At 34.0% G+C, this 19608-nt stretch overlaps 1 protein-coding gene and 1 long non-coding RNA gene across 4 annotated transcripts; both read right to left on the bottom strand.

Moving 5' to 3' along the window:
* Window positions 1–362: 362 nt before the first annotated feature.
* LOC111375016 (protein MIZU-KUSSEI 1-like) lies at window positions 363–1473 on the bottom strand. Its single transcript, XM_022997808.1, has one exon. The coding sequence runs from the start codon at window positions 1295–1297 to the stop codon at window positions 482–484; it is 816 nt and encodes a 271-aa protein (XP_022853576.1). The 5' UTR covers window positions 1298–1473; the 3' UTR covers window positions 363–481.
* A 5278-nt stretch (window positions 1474–6751) lies between these two features.
* On the bottom strand, window positions 6752–11977 carry LOC111375021. 3 transcript variants are annotated; one of them, XR_002699245.1, is made up of 4 exons: window positions 11854–11977; window positions 9023–10168; window positions 7292–8913; window positions 6752–7210 (listed from the first exon to the last, which is right to left on the bottom strand). It is a non-coding gene; the product is annotated as an uncharacterized LOC111375021 (long non-coding RNA). The 3 variants fall into 3 exon arrangements; XR_002699246.1 differs by having other exon boundaries at window positions 9023–9385; XR_002699244.1 differs by lacking the exon at window positions 11854–11977 and having other exon boundaries at window positions 9023–10718.
* Between the last annotated feature and the right edge of the window lie 7631 nt (window positions 11978–19608).

The following is a 19608-nucleotide window of genomic DNA, read 5'->3' as shown; positions in this document are numbered from 1 at the left end:
GATTTATAATCAACCATGAGTAAGTTGACATGAGCCCTCCAATGAACGAATATAACAATGGTGTATAAACAAAATCTACCATGTAAACAAAATCTATTGTGAATAGTAGGTAAAGAATTAGATAAAAAAAATTATGTACATCTAGTATTGTCCTTTAATTTGATTCCCTCTAAAATCATCTTGGTGTCGTCGTCTCTTTCATTTTACCATATTGATCGCAGCCTGTGCCGGACTTTTGAAAATCCCAAATTGAATGGGCTCGCAGCCCCCCGGCTAACTTGTTTACGATATTGGGAATACTCTTGTTCTTTATCGAAAGACTTGGTATACGATGAATAGAGACAAAATAGACTTTTTTCCATTCTTTTTTAGGAAATGAAATACAGGATACAAGGTACCTAAACAGACATATTAAAGTCTCAAACGCGCAATTATAATTAATTAATTTCTTATATTCTGATATTCCCTCTGCAACATAAAATCACATCCTAAGCAAGAAAATACTGAGTTCTGGCCCTCCATTGCCGTCCGGGTTTATCATATAAAAAGCTTCCGAGTCACGACTTCCCACGACTCGCTCAAACCTAGCTCTCATATACAGCAACTCGCCTTCTGAGGGACCCTTTTTCTTGCCATCTTCCACCACTGGAATCACGCCGGCTCCGACGGACACTCTCTGGACTGTGTTGAGTAAGTGCCAGTCTGACTCGGTACACGACCGTGACTGTGCATGGCCACACTTCCTCCCATTACAGTACATTGTCCACATTGGCTCATTGAACAACCTCACTGGTGACTGGCGGCTGCCACCACGATTCGGAGGTGGGGACTTTTCGCACTCCAGGGCAATCCGGACTAGTGCTGATGACATCTCCTTCACTAGCATTGACGTTGAAACAGCAAATTCGATTATTAACACAGGAGCTGAAGTTGGATCAACTTGAACGGCAAAGCTCACGTAACCTCTCCTGTAACCAAATAGGGTACCGGTGACTCTACGGCCCAGAGAGGGCACAATCGAGAGCTGAGTTGGAATTGCGAGCCATTTACATACTGGGATGACTATGATAGGGAAGGAGATAAAGTGGAGGAGTGATCTGAGAAGGGATGTCAATCCACTACGGGTGGCTTTGTTTAGACGATGGAACGTGCCAGAAGAATCTCTCCGGACAAGAGACCTTTCATGGAATACGTCCGAGGATTCAAGGTTTAGAGACGATGATCTTGGTAAGTTTACTGGGATGATATTGTTGGTGCTTTCACAACTGCTGGTTCTTGACAGAGAAGTGTATGCCATCTTGAATTATTTCTTCTTTGATGTTACGTTTTTTAGTAATAGTCGCGTTTTTTCTAGTGATACGGGATGGTCTGTGTACGTACTACTGTATTTTAAGTGTGTGTGAGAGAGAGAAGAAGAAGAAAATGGACAGAGGCCGACAAAGTGATGAGAGAAAGGGAAAGTATGTAGGTTTGTGGTGGATCACTACAATGGAGTTATGTCTTTGTATGCATATATATACACAAATAAAAAATATTTTTTTAAATCATATTTAGGTAAGATTTATTACATGGTCCGGCAATGCATTATAACAAATACACGTGCAAGGACTTGATGATAATGATCTTTGTTACCAACCCTCCAAAAAGGACACACTTTTATTAACGTGACTAAGAGTATCGAAATTTTTTGAAATGATCCACAAGTTTAGATGTTTGCTTAATATTCACAACTGAAAATATTAGATTTACAATTTGGGGCGTTCAAGTTTTTTATTTGTCGACTCATCAAATTTATTGATTGGACGTAAAAAAAAAAAAAAATAAATAAATAATAATGTTCTTTTAGCTAATGGCCATAACATATTCTTATGGTCGAGATATACAAATTTGGTTCCATGTTATTGGTAAGTCTCAAAACAAAGTACTTTCACTTTCTTCTTATTCTAAGGGAACAAGTCCAACATTGGATCCAACCACGTGTCTAATGTAAAGCAATTTTCTACATGATTATTGACCGTTAGATGAGGGTCACTATGGTTGGAGTTAGTGAATCCAATGGGGAAAAAGGCACTTAATTATTCGTTAGCTATGACACCCTCCTACTATCAGTTCAAATTATCAAGTTCCTGTCAAAAAAACTATTATCTTAATACATATATTTCTATATAATTATGATTCGATAATTTATGTAAAATTCAATATGATTGAAAGAAATGACCTGCACAAATTAAGAGGCGTGATATATGGTTATCGAGTTTCTGATCATCCAAGTTGAATGTTGAATTTATATATTTCTCATCGAATAAATCAAAATTTTGGTGAAGAATAGTCGGATACATAAGATTACAATTGCTTTAAGTACAATTTGTCTGATTTCCTACTGCATAAGATTTTTAAAGGGTGGATCGCACAATTGCTTAAATTCATACTATTTTGAAAATATATTATACCATGTTATCTAATTCTATTCCATACTACATATCAAAGAGAACACCATTTGTATTAAACAAAATTCAGAGATTTTTAGACGTTCATGTTCTTCTCTGTGATGACTAGGACAAGAAATTTTTTTTTTTTTTTTTTTAATATGCCCACAAAACATTTATTTATAAAATGAAAATGACATGAGGGTTATACATAGGTCAATGCAAATAATGGAAATTGCGCCCCCACGGGCATAGTTCAGTGGTGTAAAGGACAGGAGTGAGGTTATCTCACGCCTTGCTGACAACGGCAATGTGAAGATTCGATTCCTGAGATATGGAATTGGACTTTTTGTAGATGCAGTGTACATGCAGCTCTTACTCCATGGCCTGATGGGACACATCCCGTGATTTACCTCCCTCACAAAGTTCTAGGGGCGGAGCGATGAGGGCCCTCAAGGTTGGAGTTCAACCCTTTTTTTTTTTTTTTTTTTAATAATGGAAATTGAAAGGCCACTTTGTCAGTTTGTCCCCATCCATTTTTCTCAATTTTAATTTAATTTGGGCCGGTTCTTTTTTATTTTTTTAAATTTTTAAATTTTTTTTTGGGTCAATCGGATTGGTGGCCAAACCAATTTTGATGGCAAAATCAGTTGACCTTTCTGCCACGTGGATCATTCCACACCATTAGCAGACATTATTCACCTTAACATGTGTTGCGTCAGCAATTAATTTTAATTAGGATCATTTTTTTTTTTTAGGCAGATAATGTTATTATATTTTACTATGAGGTTTAAGTGTAGTATGCACAATTCAGAAGACTGTTAGTTACTCTTAGTCAGTGATTCTAAAGTAAAATATTTTAGAGATTATCGAATTGGAGCTTCAATTTTGCGTGGATCACTTAAGTCGAATTTTCTAAAATTGACTTCTTGATTTCGTGACTTACGTTGAAAAACTCAAATAGATTTAGGGTACGTGACTTTTTATATTAGATTATAATTGTCAATCTTATATTTGTGGTTGTAATATAATTTAGTACGAGCTATATGATATATAGAAGAAGATTACAGTGAAATGTTAACCATTTAAAAGATAAAAGTATTGACGATTAGAAGTTGTATGAGCTAAAATAATTTAAAATTTATTCGATGAATTTTTGCATACATATAATGAAAAATATAATTTTCAACATAAGTGAGACTCCTATATCAAAATTAATTAAGACCCCGTTTGGTAGGGATTTTTAGACTGTGATGACTAGGACAAGACATTTTCTTTTTAGTCCCTGTTTGACCTTCATTAAATTACATTTCAAGCCCCCAGGGCACATCTCCAAGTGGTAAAAGGGGAGGGTGGAGAAATCCAGCTTTGCTTGAGGCTGCCGCGTCAAGGGTTCGAATCCTGAAATATGGATTTAGCTATTGGGTAAGTGCAAGTGTACAAGCAGCCTTCCACCCTGTACCCTTGGAGGCATAACCTGCGATTTACCTCTCTCACGATGCTCCAGGGTAGGGGCGGTGGGGGACCCTTAAGGTTGGGGTTCAACCTTTAAATTACATTTCATTGCGTTCTATTTTTCTCTTTTATTTTTAACTACACAATCTTTCATAAAATAATATTACACGTAAATCGAAAATTTTTCTTTTTTTTTCAACCATTTATTTTTAAAAAAAAAACACTATCCCTCCCATTTTCGTTACCAAAAAATGGGGGCCAAACGCGAGCTTAGTATGCCCACAAAACATTATTTATAAAATGAAAATGACATGGGGGTTATACATAGGTCAATGCAAATAATGGAAATTGAGAGGCCACTTTGTCCCCATCCATTTTTCTCAACTTTAATTTAATTTGAGGCATTCAATTTTATTTATTTTTATTTTTATTTTTTGGGGTCAATCCGATTGGTGGCCTTAACAATTTTGATGGCTAAGATCAGTTGAACTTTCTGCCACGTGGATTATTCCACACCATTTGCAGACATTATTCACCTTAATATGTGTTGCGTCAGCAATTAATTTTAATTAGGATCATTTTTATTTTTTTTTAGGTAGATAATGTTATTATATTTTACTACGAGGTTTAAGTGTAGCATGCACAATTCAGAAGACTGTTAGTTACTCTTAGTCAGTGATTCTAAAGTAAAATATTTTAGAGATTATCGAATTGAAGCTTCAATTCTGCGTGGATCACTTAAGTCGAATTTTCTAAAATTGACTTCTTGATTTCGTGACTTATGTTGAAAAACTCAAATAGATTTAGGGTACGTGACTTTTTATATTAGATTATAATTGTCAATCTTATATTTGTGGTTATAATATAATTTAGTACGAGCTATATGATATATAGAAGAAGATTACAGTGAAATGTTAACCATTTAAAAGATAAAAGTATTGACGATTAGAAGTTGTTTGAGCTAAAATAATTTAAAATTTATTCGATGAATTTTTGCTTACATATATAATGAAAAATATAATTTTCAACATATGTGAGACTCCTGTATCAAAATTAATTAAATTAATTACGTACTTTCCAGTGTTTATCCTCTTACGATTTAAAGTTTTAAAATCATCGATTAAATTAATTACAAAAGAGCTTGTGAAATGTTTTCAAAACCCATTAATCAGGTTTTTTACAAGTGACAAAAATTGTTTTCTCCATTTGTTGGCCATATGGCAACTTTCTATTGGCAACTTACATTTCACAAGGATTTGTGTTTGTTTGAAAAATTATGAGCCACTGATCAAAATGGAGAGTTGAGATTAGCTTCAACTTTTCTCTCATTAATTGAAATGGACGGTAGGAGAGAGAAGAATAAGACTTTCACTTTCTTTTGATTTTTCTTCCAAAAATGGCAGACTTCTCTTCTCTCTCTTTTTGGCGTTTTTTCTCTCTTTGGCAGAGGAAATTTCAAATATAATTTTATATAGTTTTCGGCCATATTTTTGGTAGTAAGGCCAGTATTCCGAGCCGGTGATCTGGTGGTTATTTTACAGTTGGCTGACCAGTATTTTGTGTTTTTCGACAGCGGGTTTTTTTGTCCGTTTGGTCAGATTTTTAGACTGTAAATTGATATTACTTTGGAGTCCAGGTTAGGGTCGATTAGGGCTAATATTATGAGGCTATTTGTAAAGCCGATGATCTGATTTTCTTGGTGTAAATCTGAATCTTGTAAAACGAACTCGTGTTCTTTCTTGGGAGGTTCTTTGCATAGTGACGGATTTGGGCTTTTTGCCTCTGAGGCCCCTAGATTATGCTTGGCCGAATTGAGTGAGCAATTTGTGCATTCTTTAATTTTCTGCATGATTTTTATTACTACTGTGGTTGAGAATTGGTGATTGAAACCACGCATTGGGTGAAAAATCCCAACATAACTGGTATCAGAGCCTAGTAAGGCATGGGTAAGGCATCTGTTAATACAGTTTAATTTTTTGTCATATTGATGTGTTTAATTTGATCTGTGTAGTCCAATAAGTAATTTGAACAGAAGTTCTTGGAGCTAGGGTTTTGGATTCCGACTCTGTAGTAAATCACTGGAGTGAATTTAATATTGTTATACACGGTATTTGGTGAGATTATTCCAATTTAGTTCATAGTATTTTATTTGCATGTGTTCTTAAATCATATGTGAATCTGTGAATATTACTGTGGTTTGAATTTGTTCAAGAATTGAATAAATAGTTTAATTGGAATAGAACCACGTATTAGGATATTTCAGTTTTCTGTAATCTGATTGTTTGGTACCAACTGTTAGAAATTTGAAATTAATCCTGCTGTTATTCAATCTGTGCATGCTACATAACTGTGTTTTTTCATTCTGTCATCTGCTTATCTGAATTTATTTGCAAAACTTTTTTCAAAACTTTTTCTGCAACGTAAGCGTGGTGTATTCAATTGGAACTTTTAAAGACTTTTGGAGATTTTTTAAAGTGGGTGACTTTTGTGGACTTTGTAAAATTTTAAGTGATTTCTATGGATTTTGTAGGAATTAATAAAAGTTTTTCCTGAATTTGTGGAGACTTTTACTAGAGACTTTTAAAAACTTTTGAAGACTTTTTATATTTTTTAAAAGAATATATTAAACATATATAATGTAATATATTTAACTTCTTATATATTCAAATCGTCCACAACTCATATAATTGAAAATGTAAAGTAATAAATCGTATTTTTCATGTCAATTTTTTTCCAAAAAAAAAAAACAAATATTTCGCCAAACATAAAGTGCTTTTTCCTCTTATATCAAGTAGATTAACAAATAATAAAAATATTAAAAAAAAGGTATTTTAGTAATGATCAACAAATATATATATATATATCAAATATTGCCAACATCATTCCACATGTCCACTGCTAAAGAAGCCCTCCATGCATTAGCATTCTCTCTTTTTTGTTCTTGACTCTCAAAAAATGGTCCAAAGTCTTCCCCCTCATTAATCGAAAAAGATGAAGAATCTTCGTTATCGGGTTCGATTGGAAATTCATCGGACCGACATTCTTTTCGGAGAAAATTGTTAATCCTGCACAAGCTAATACAAGTTCGGCTTGTGTACGATATGGAAATGGAGGAGCTGTTTTGAAAATTGTGAATCTTGATTTAAATATACCAAATATCCTCTCAACTACGTTCCTCAAGGAAGCATGACGAAGATTAAACAACTCTTTTGTATTTTCAAGGTCACGACCTTGACCAGCAAAATCTTGAAAATGATAACGGACACCTCAGAAAGGAGTTAAAAACTGACGTCGATTTGGAAATCCATAGTCTTCCAAAAAATATTTACCTGAATATAAAATACTTGTAAAGTTAACAAGAAATTACGAAACAATAAGATAAAAGAAAAAATGAAATAATAAAGTCGTACCTTGTGGCACTTTAAGTCCATTTCTCCTTGTTAAAGCATCACTCAACACTTTAAAATCATGTGCTGATCCCTCCCACCCACTAATCACGTATATAAATTCCAAATCAAAGTTACAAGCGGCCAAAACATTTTGAGAAATTGTTCCATGACGATTTCTGTAATTGCTTGTATCACGTCCAGTTACCATTACTGGAATATGGGTACCATTAATAGCTCCAATACAATCCTAAAAATAATAAAACAGTACAAAAAATTCACGAGAACACTAATGAAAGCATAAAACAAAAATTATAATAAGTCTTATTTCATCACTTACTTTAAAGTAAGGATAAAATCTTGTACTTTCCCTTATTTTTTCTGGCACAACGAATTCCAGTTTGACCATCATATCTACCGCAAATTTGTTTAATGTCTGTAAAATCTTGTTGAAACTTCGACTAGTAGTGAAATGTGATCGACCAAATTTTTGACGAATCAAGCAATATTTAGTATTTTGACCAACAATAAGTAGGAACGTTGCAAGCATCTCTTCAACACAAATATACCTAGTATCCTGTAAGGGTGTTTTTTCTCTAATGATATTGCTTAATTTTAGAAATATATCCGGATACATTCTATAAACTTGTGGAAAGTTTTCTGGATCATCCTTTAATATTTTATGTATATAGTCATATCCATATCTAGTTTTTGGTCACCTAGTTAGTGAACGTGCAATACGTGCACAACGCATATTATTTACAAGATCATTTATTACGTAGAGAATTGCTTGAATTGCCATCCACAAATATCGTCTGGTTTCATATAATGCTTCCTTATTGTCATCTTCTTCATTCTCATCCACTTCTTTTTCATGATATTCATGTATGTTAACATTAGACATTATATATATGGAAGTACCTAAACATAGAAGGAACAAAAATTTAATACATAGACAAAGATAACGTTAATGTGACGTAAAATGAATCAATTGTCAACAAAGTAATAAAATATCAAAACAATACAACCAATAAATCAAACAAAAAACAATTCAAAAACTTCAAAAGTTACTACCAATCGTATCCAAAAAAACAAAGCCCCAATTTAATTTAAATGTTATCCATAATGTTCTTCGGGCGTCATGCTCAAGAACTCAGACTTTTTTGCTTTTGTATTAAGCAAATCAAGGACCTTAAAACGATCATCATCATCCAAGTTTGGAATCTCCTTGATAATGTTCTAACAATTAGGCTCTCCGGTGTCAATTAATTCAATTGCTTGAGTGATCTTGCCAACTGTACTAGCAAGTTTGTCTATAATGTCTGATTGAGTGCTTTTGGGCTCAAACGAACTAGATTTTGCTTCAAATTATGTTCTACTTTGTTTTCGAATTGGTGGGGAAACCTCTGAACTTATAAAATCTTGCTTATCGGGTACTATAAATGTTTCAGTATCAGGATCATACATGAAGTCGTCTATTGAACTGTCTCTAACTCTTCTTTCTTCAGTATAAAAAGTTCTTGCATCAGTATCATCCCCTAATGCAATTGAGTGTGTCCCAACAACTGTCCCACTTCCAACTGCAATTCTCAAATCCTCATAGTCTGGAAAGTGTCTATGCGATAACTTTTATCTTCGGGATGTGACTATTAAAGAAAAAAAATATGTATGAGTGCTAATATATGAATCATACACTTCACTAACCAATAACTCAAATTTCATATATTTCTAAATCAAGTAATAAAGGAAGCTCACCATAAAGTAATCGTCTCATACTTCATCACTAGCAGTGAATTTCTTCATCACATGATCCCATCCAAACCCAGAGTTATGACGCACAAGCTTAGAATACTTGTTGTACTGTTTTTAAAATCATTTCACACGACTTTTATATTGGGCATAAGTCTTTTCAACCCCAAGTTTTCGTTTAAGATGAGGAAGTATGTTTTTCTACGATTATCTTGCTCAACAGACCATTACTATCACGCCAACTACGTGTGGTAGCATCAACCATGAGTTTTAAAAGCTCATTGTTTTCTTCCGACGTCCATTTCTCATATTTTTCGGTACCTTTTCCTTGAACCTTGTCATTTCCGTGGGTTGAATCTTCCATTAGAACTAGTGTCATATAATTAGAGAACAAATATTTAGGCAAATACAAAATGAGCAACAAAAAGTCAAGCAAACATAGCTACTCGAGTTCCAAAAAACGGATATTTCATGAAAAAAACTGATCATGTCTATATGATAACATAAGAAATTTACCCACAAAAAGAAAAATGCTAGAAATGATAATTGTTTCCCTCCAGTTCCATTTCCATTAGATTCTTTCTTCAACATATATCTCATTAGGTGACAGTAAAAGCATATCATGTGAAATCATGTAATACCCGTGCTCCTCCTAGACAGGTTATTACGGTGTTGTTACTAGGGATCCCAATACATTTTATTACGCTGCGATGACAGACACCAGTTCAGAATCATATCATATAGCTGCATGGTAGACCTCAAATCTACTTTCAGGGCATCATGTGGAAGTGGCAAATACTTCTCCATAATTGCTAGAATCATACTCAGTAGTAGCATACTAGATTTCGACTCTTCATTTCAGGTCATTCTATTGCATGTTGAAGACCTCTTTGTTGGATTGAATACAATTTTTCTATACCAAAGGTGAAAAAAGCACCATAAAGAACAATTTTTTTTGTTTTAGGCCAAGTCCTTATTGCAACTAATAGCTCATAGTCAAAATGGATTGCAGACAGTTCTTACCAATACCGAACATTATGGCTCAATGTTAGAAACACTCAACTTCAGGATCAATGACTTTAAAACAATTCATCAGATTCCTCGACAAGCATGTAAGATATGGAACCAGAGAGGTGGAGTTAAAAGATGAAACTGTCACCAGAAACATATGCAAACAAATTTGCTTTAGGACACCAATAAATCATCTCTCTTTTTTCTGGCAACTGTAGTTACCATTTTGCCAGTAATAACTCATTCATACAGTGTACAACTTTGAAATGATTCTTGGTTTAAGATTTTTCATCAACATAGTAATCCAAAACATAGAAGCTCCACTTACAGTTTAAATTCTGAAACGCATTTTTCTTAATTAACTACCAAACAAGAGGTGTCAAGCAAGAAAGCCTAATAAGGTGTGCATAATAGTATATAAATATAAAAAAATAAGGAAAGAAACATATAATGAGGCAGGATCTATCTTTATAATCAGAAACTTACAAATAAGTAGTACTAAGAAACAGACAGTCACTTTAAATAAAAATTTGCAGCCAATTCCATCTCAAATTACAGAAATCTTATCTAGGTAATACATCATTACCAGCTAATAAAATCTTTAATATCTACACATTTATTATATCTTTCTTTTTATACTTTTCTATTTGTAAATCAAATAAAAAAATGTTCTAAGGCGAAACCTGTATATTGGAGGAGTGCCTACTTCTTATATTATTTGCCTACCATATTATCCTCAAACCCTTCTGTCATGTTCATCAAAAACTATGGATAACTCACCCACTGGACAACTTATAAAGGATAGTTATCTCTAGAGTAAATTATGCACGGCTATTTCCTATTAAACAGTCTGGTAGAGGGACAAGGAAAAGAAAAATGATAAAAGAAAAAAAAATCAGAAACACAATTTTGATCAGAGGTTCCAAGGAATGATCCCCAATAGTTTTGATTCTTGCCTTCCAATTGTGATTTTTTGACATCCACCATCAATAAAGAGTCATTACCTTGCTTGATTTACACACACCCATCCATTGCTACTATCAGGAAAAGTACCACCAGCCATGGAAAACGTATTCAATCATTTGTAACAATACGAATTATTTGCCTACTTGTTGTATTAAGATAACTTAAAGGTTAAACTATGTTATTGGGGGTTGTTTGATAAAACTTTTGATTAAAATATACCTATGAGACTACATTCACAAACATATAACCAAACACAAAGTTACACACACAAATCATACCAGTCTCTATAACCTGAACAACATCAATCAAAATTCAGCAAAATGAATATTTTGGATCAAATTCAACACATCAAAAATCAAGAATCCAAATGAAAATAATAATTGAGAACATAAATTCACACAGTTGTACCAACAATTGTCCCAAATTGCCAGATAGATGCCACACAATTCAGCACAGCGGCGACAATCAGGTTTGGATAATAAGGCATAGCAGTGTCAGCTGCGACCACAGGCTGTTTTGGGTCAAAGGTGTGTGCTTGTTGCGAGTATATGACTCTTCGAGTTGCAGGTGTGGGCACATATGGGGAATCAACCCCAGGTGGGTACGACTTAACCAGTTCACTATTTTTATCAACACCGGTGTGAATGGTGGTTTCAAGGGTCCAATTTCAGGTTAGGGCGGAGGGTTTTGCATTTTAGGCTGGAACGAATTCGTGTTTTTCTGTAGGTATGTTGAACTGGTTCAGAAATCATAAACTCCCTAGAGTCATCTTCTTCGATTCGCAATTTTGGAGATGATTTATCCATAAATCAAACAAAATACTTATAGAGGGAAAGATAGAGAGGTGCAGAGCTGATTACCTGATTGAAGGAGATGAAACCCTAGAAGAAAAACAATAGCCCTGTTACTATTACGTGAGACCTTCACTTGTGAGAAATCTCTCGACTGATGAGAGATTTTTCCTGTGAAAATTCTATGTAGGTTTTTTACTCAAAGTCTCTTAAAGCCTAATAAATTATAAATTTCCCAAAAGTCTTTCTTATAAAATTTTAATTGAATACCTCAAAATTTATAGAGACTTTTTAAAAGTCTTTATAAGTCTCTATTGAATATATCGAGACTTTTAGAGAGTTTTTAAAAGTCTCAATTGAATACATCGAAACTTTTTAAATTTTCCAAAGTCTTTAAAAGTCCCAATTAAATACACCCCCTAAGTGATCTGATATATTAAAATCACTTATGTCTGTAAGTAGTAGCCACCCTTTTACAGAACCTGCAATGGGTTCGAAGGTCGAATTGTCTCAATTCGATGGAAAGGGGGATTACTCGGTTTGAAAGTAGAAAATGAGGGTCATATTGGTCCAACAAAGGGTTGCTAAAGCCCTTGAAGATCCTGAAAAATTTTCTGATGAATTGAAAGCTAAGCCTAATGAAATTCTAGATATGAATGAAATTGCATATAGTTCTATTATATTGCACTTATCTGATAACATTGTAAGACAAGTTGAAGAACACAAAACCGCTAGAGAATTATGGACTGCATTAGATACTCTGTTTCTGACTAAGAAATTGCCAAATAAAATTTACCTCTTAGAGAAACTGTTTAACTTCAGAATGGATGTTGGAAAAGACTTTGAAACTAATTTGAGTAACTTTAACATTTTGGTTAAAAGCCTTTCCCATAATGACAAAAAATTTGAAAATGAGGACCTTGCAGTGATCTTTCTTAATTCCCTACTTGATTCCTATAGGGATATCAATAATGCAATAAAATATTCAAGAGATGCTTTAACGCAATCTATTGTCATCAATGCTTTAAGAGCTCGAGAATTGGAAATCAAGAGAGAATCTAGACGTTCAAGGGAGGAAAGTATGTTTGTGAGAGGAAGAACTGAAAAGAAGGAAAGTAACTCAAACAACAGAAGATTCAAATCTAAATCAAAAACTAGATCTAAATCACGAGATAGAAGCAATAAAAAGTGCTACCACTGTGGGAAAATGGGACACTTTAAACATGATTGCTTTGATTGGAAGAAAAATCAAGAGAAAGTGAAAGTCTTATTCTTCTCTCTCCTGCCGTCCATTTCAATAAATGAGAGAAAAGTTGAAGCTAATCTCAACCCTCCATTTTGATCAATGGCCCATAATTTTTCAAACAAACACAAATACTTGTGAAATGTAAGTTGCCAATAGAAGGTTGCCAAGTGGCCAACAAATAGAGAAAACAATTTTTGTCACTTGTAAAAAACGTGATTAATGGGTTTTGAAAACATTTCACAATCTTCACCTTGTTTTCACAAACCCCTAGCTTTCTTTAGTTGCTACAATGCATGTGACGGTAATGTTTTTGCCCTACATCATCGCCCTTAGTACCTGCAAAAGAAATTAACCTATATCAGTATGTAGTAAAGATAAACAAGCCTTAAATTTAACTACATGTAGAATTTTGGTTCCCATATCAGATGGGTTCACGTCAGTGTGAATTTTTTCAAGTATAACATCACCACAAGCAATTTTTTCACGTATGAAATGGTACTTCAGGATCTTGAATAATTCTGCGATTGGTTATGAGTTAGACAGTCTTCTTGTAATGACTATGTCTGATGAAGAAGTTGATAAGGATTGGATCTTGGATTCAGGGTGTACATTCCACATGTGTCCTAATAAATCATGTTTTAATAATTACAAAGAAATTGAACCCAAGAAAGTATTTATGGGCGATAATAACTCTCAAAGTATTCTCAGTATTGGTGACATCGCTATCAGAATGCATAATGGCATTGTCAGGAAATTGAAGAATGTGAGACATGTCCCGAATTTGAAAAGAAATCTCATCTCGTTGGGATCTCTTGAAGATTAGGGACATTCTTTCAAGTCTGAAAATAACACCTTGAAAGTTATAAAGGGATCTTTGGTAGTCTTTAAGGGACCAAGAAGAAATGGATTGTACTATCTTTTGGGAGAGACAGTTATCCCTCAAGATGCTAAATCTTTGACCATAACGGAAAATAAATCTGAATTGTGGCACAACAGAATGAGACATATAGGAAATAAAGGTTTAAAGTATCTAAGAAATCAAAAGTTGCTTGGGAAGATACGATTGAGCCTCTTGAATTTTGTGAAACGTGTGTGTTGGGCAAGTCGCATAGGGTGAGCTTTGAGACTGGATCACATACCATCTCTAGGCCCCTAGACCATGTCCACTCAGATTTATGGGGACCGAAAAGTCATCCTACATTTGGAGAGAATAAGTACTTTCTTTCTATAGTTGACGACTACTCTAGAAAAGTTTGGACTTATCCATTGAAATCTAAATCTGAGACTTTTCAAAAATTTCGAACTTGGTTGAAGATGGTGGAAAATCAACTTGATAAGAAGTTAAAGACTCTAAGAACTGACAATGGATTAGAATTTTGCAATGCTGAGTTTGATAACTTCTGTAAGCAAAAAGGAATTGTAAGACACAGAATCATTAAGCACACACCACAACAAAATGGGGTCGCGGAAAGAATGAATAGAACTCTAATGAACAAAGTAAGATGTATGCTTATCAGTTTTGGATTAGCGAAAGGTTTTTGGGCGGAGGGGCTGTATCTACAGTTGCTTATCTTATAAATCGATCTCCATGTAGTTCTGTTGAATTTAAAACTCCACAGGAACTTTGGACGGGAAGACCCCCAAACCTTTCTCATATTAGAGTGTTTGGATGTGCGGCATATGCACATCAAGTTGAAGGAAAATTGGACCCTAGAGCTGCTAAGTGTGTGATGCTTGGGTACTCGGAAGGTGTTAAGGGGTGTCGATTATGGGTGTTAGGCGTTCAAGGCATTAAAATCATTAATAGTAGAAATATGGTTTTCAATGAATTCGAAATGCCATGCTTCAAAATTGATAATTCTAAAGAGAAAATCAATGAGACTACTTCACGGAATGAGGTGAAGCTAGCAAGGCTAAGTCCCACTCAGCATGAAAATATTGAAGAGGATGTACAACAATTTGATGAAAATGTTGTTAACACGGATGAAGGTGAAGTAGGTCCAAGTGAAGTCGAGACTAAAATTGAAAATCCAAATATTCCCACTATTGAAACAAGTGCTCAAGATTATCAATTGGTGATAGATAGGGAAAGAAGGCAATTAAACTAAATCCAAGATATGAAACTCGGGTGAATCTTTAGAGTATTCAGAACCTTTATCATATGAAGAGGCTACGAATAGCTCTAACTCTGAAAAATGGAAAGATGCAATGAAAGAAGAAATTAAATCATTACTTGAAAACAATACGTGGAAATTAGTAAAGAAACTCAAAAATCAAAGAGTTGTTCAATGTAAATGGATTTTTAAACTAAAAGACGGGATTGTGTCATCTGACCCTTTGAGATATAAAGCGAGGCTAGTTGCCAAAGGATTTATTCAAAAAGAGGGTGTTGACTACAATGAGATCTTCTCACCGGTTGTCAAATATAAGACCATAAGGTTGATGCTTGTACTAGTTGTTCAGTTCAATTGGGAACTTGAACAATTAGATGTCAAGACGGCCTTCTTACACGATAATTAGATAAGGAGATCTATATGAATCAACCTCAAGGGTTTGAGGTGAAGGAGAAAGGAGATTATGTGTGCAAGTTGCAAAAGTCATTGTATGGGCTCAAACAAAGTCCAAGGCAATGGTACATTAGGTTTGACACATATGTGTTGTAGATTGGTTTCAAAAGAAGTGAATACAATCAGTGTTTATACTATAATAACACTAGGGTTGGTACTGAAGTTTATTTACTCCTATATGTTGATGACATGCTATTGGCCAGCTCTAGTAAGCCTGAAATTTTGAGACTTAAAGGGCTTCTAAAATCAGAATTTGATATGAAGGACTTGGGAAATGCCAAGAAAATTTTGGAAATGGTTATCAACAGAAATAGGCAAGATAACATTTTAACTATAACACAAAGTGCTTATTTGAACAAAGTTGTAACCAAGTTTGGTATGAAAGAAGCTAAGAAAGTTAATGTACCTCTTGCAGCCCATATGAATTTATCATCATCTCAGTCTCCTAAAACTGAAAGTGAAATGGAAGAAATGAAAAATATCCCATATGCTAATGCCATAGGATCAGTCATGTTTTCTATGATTACTACTAGGCCCGATTTGACTTATGCTATAAGTTACTTAAGTAGATTCATATCTAATCCGGGGAAACCTCATTGGGCGGGGTTAAAGTGGCTTTTAAGATACATTGCCGGGCATTAAATGTGGGATTGGTGTTTGAAAGAAGATCTGAATAGCTCACTTTAAAGGGGTATGTAGACTCCGACTTTGCTGGTGATAAAGATCAAAGAAAGTCTACTACCGCCTATTTCTTCACACTAGGTGATAATTGCATCACATGGAAGTCACAACTTCAATTTATTGTCACATTATCCAGCACGGAGGCTGAATATGAGGCAATAACCGAATCTGTAAAAAAATGCATATGGTTGAAAGGAATTTTGGAGGAGTTGAATTTTTTGCAAGTGTTACCCGTTATTTTCGTCGATAGTCAAAGTGCTTTACTTTTATGTAAAAATCCAGTTTATCATGAAAGATCTAAATACGTTGAGGTGAAGTATCATTTCATACGTGAAAAAATTGCTTGTGGTGATGCTATACCTGAAAAAATTCACACCAACGTGAACCCATCTGATATGGAAACCAAAATTCTAAATGTAGGTAAATTTAAGGCTTGTGTATCTTTACTACATATTGATACGGGTTAATTTCTTTTGCAGGTACTAAGGGCGATGATGTAGGGCAAAAACATTACCGTCACATGCATTGTAGCAACTAGAGAGAGCTAGGGGTTTATGAAAACAAGGTGAAAATTGTGAAATGTTTAAAAAACCCATTAATCACGTTTTTTACAAGTGACAAAAATTGTTTTCTCTATTTGTTGGTTATATGGCAACTTTCTATTGGCAACTTACATTTCACAATGATTTGTGTTTGTTTGAAAAATTATGGGCTATTGATCAAAATGGAGGGTTGAGATTAGCTTCAACTTTTCTCTCATTTATTGAAATGGACGGCAGGAGAGAGAAGAATAAGACTTTCACTTTCTCTTGATTTTTCTTCTAAAAATGGCAAACTTCTCTCTTCTCTCTCTCTTTGGCGTTTTTTCTCTCTTTGGCGGAGGAAATTTCAGATCTAATTATATATAATTTTCGGCCATATTTTTGGTAGTAAGGCCAGTATTTTGAGCCGGTGATCTGGTGGTTATTTTACAGTTGGCTGATCGGTATTTTGTGTTTTTCGGCAACGGGTTTTTTTGGTCTGTTTGGTCAGATTTTTAGACTGTAAATTGATACTACATAAGAGTCTAGGTTAGGGTCGATCATGGGTAATATTGTGAGGCTATTTGTGAAGTCGATGATCTGATTTTCTTGGTGTAAATCTGAATCTTGTAAAACGAACTTGTGTTCTCTTTTGGGAGGTTCTTTGCATTGTGACGAGCTTGGGTTTTTTGCCTCTGAGCCCCCCAGATGAGACTTGGTCGAATTGGGTGAACAATTTGTGCGTTCTTCAAAACAATTAATACTAAATAATTAATATAAAACATGTATCCACTATACTAACAAAGAAAATGACAAAATCTTAAGGATGTTTAAATAGTAAACTTAAGAAACCAAAACCCCTAAACTACCTAAAGACATAAACGTCCCTAATCAATTGATGTATATGCAGGGAATAAATAAAATAAAATAAAAACAAGGGACATAAAAAGGCATGGGTTTGGCTATAGCGGGAAGAACCCATCTGCCTCAATTCATAGTCGTGAATTGTGAACTTTACACCAAATGTAACACCTATTTCTCTATTAATGGTCCAACATCATAGTTTCAGTTTCAACATTTATTGAGCTTCAATTCAGCATTCATGAAATTCAAATTCAATAACCATAACTTGATGGAAGCTTGGCTCTATATATAGGGGTTTGGTCCCTAAGCTCAATCACAGTTGAAAATACACAATATAAACCATTAGTTTTAGAGTGTTGAGAGTTTAGAAATGTCATTATCTGGAACAAAAAAGAGAGCTTCCAGAACAACATCAATAGTCGAAGGTATGAACTTTCTCGATCTGACTTTTTCGCATAATTGTTTTGGATTGATTTTCAGGCTAACATTTGGTATCAATGCTGTAAATTACCTCTGAGTTGTATCACGAAAGAGTGCCAAGCAAATCTTAATTGCTACTTTCACTATTGGAGCCGAGTTTGTTTGTTGTTTGAGACTTCATTGCATGGTGTATGTATCAAGAGTTTCATATTTGGCTTAGAGTTATATATTCTATTTCTAGGCCATTGAGAATTTACTACAACAATTTGACCGCTATCTTTATGGCTAAAAACAAAAAAGTGATAGTTAAAATAAACATATAGACATTAAGTATTTAGTCATAAGGGAACATATTAAAGAAAAGAAAGTGGTCATTAAACACGTAAGTACTGAATTAATGATCGTTGTTCCTTTGACTAAAGGCATGCCACGATTGAAATTCAAGGATCATCAAAAGAAAATGGGACTTGATTCCACTATATAATGGTATATACAATTTTGTATGAAATTTTTATTTATTGTGATATTTTCTCATACCCATGCGCATCTTAATTTATTTGAGAAAATACATTTATATCGGGACAAGAATAAGACATATGTCATTTCATTAAATATTGTTATCACATAAGGAATAATTCTTGATGGACTAAATATATTGTGATACATGGAAGATAATACTCATTATTATCATTGCCATGGTTTATATATTTATTTTTTTAAGAAGGACAATCGATGGGATTGAGTTGAAACATAACATAATATTTTCAGTTTTAACATTTACTAAGTTTCAATTCAACATTCATGGAATTCAATTTCACCATCGATTGGAGGGTAACTGTAGCCATGGCCTAATAGGGACTTGGCTCTTTATAAAGGGGTTTGTTTGCTAAACTCAGACACCACCGAAAATACACGATATACACCATCAATTTGAGAGTGTTGAGAGTTTAGAAGTGCCAATAACTGTAAGGTATGACCTCGATCCTTGAGTTTTCGTTCTTTTTCAATCCGATTTTTCCACATAATTGTTTTGGATCAATTTTCAGTCTAACACTAAATCTTCTTTCTTTTTCGATCCGACTTTTCCACTTAATTGTTTTGGATCAATTTTCAATCTAACACCAAATCATCTGTTGTATCAGCTATCTAATTCTTGTTACTTGCTAAATATATCTTTGGTATAACACATCCGAGTAAGCAGTGGTCAATAATTCTTGTACTTGCTATATATATGATTTTCAATTAAACAATCAGTTTTTTAAAGGTGTTAACTATTGACTGATGGTTGGTGGTTGTAATTCTCTTTATTCTTATTTTTGTTTCCCATTCTTACCCCTTCACGATTTGAGGGGCGGAAAATATCAAATTAATAAAGGAAATTTCTCAATATTAAAAAACAATAGTCAAAAGTCAATCTTTTTCATATTTCAATTTGGTTAGTTTCATCGACCATTCTTTTACTTTAATGACATTTCAATCAATTGGGTCACTAATCCAGCTACAAGTGATATACTATGCAATCCAC

Source organism: Olea europaea, unplaced genomic scaffold (genome assembly GCF_002742605.1).
Source record: "Olea europaea var. sylvestris unplaced genomic scaffold, O_europaea_v1 scaffold1328, whole genome shotgun sequence".
NCBI lineage: Eukaryota > Viridiplantae > Streptophyta > Magnoliopsida > Lamiales > Oleaceae > Olea > Olea europaea.
Note: the sequence above shows the minus strand (reverse complement) of the source record. Positions and strands in the feature narration are given on the sequence as shown.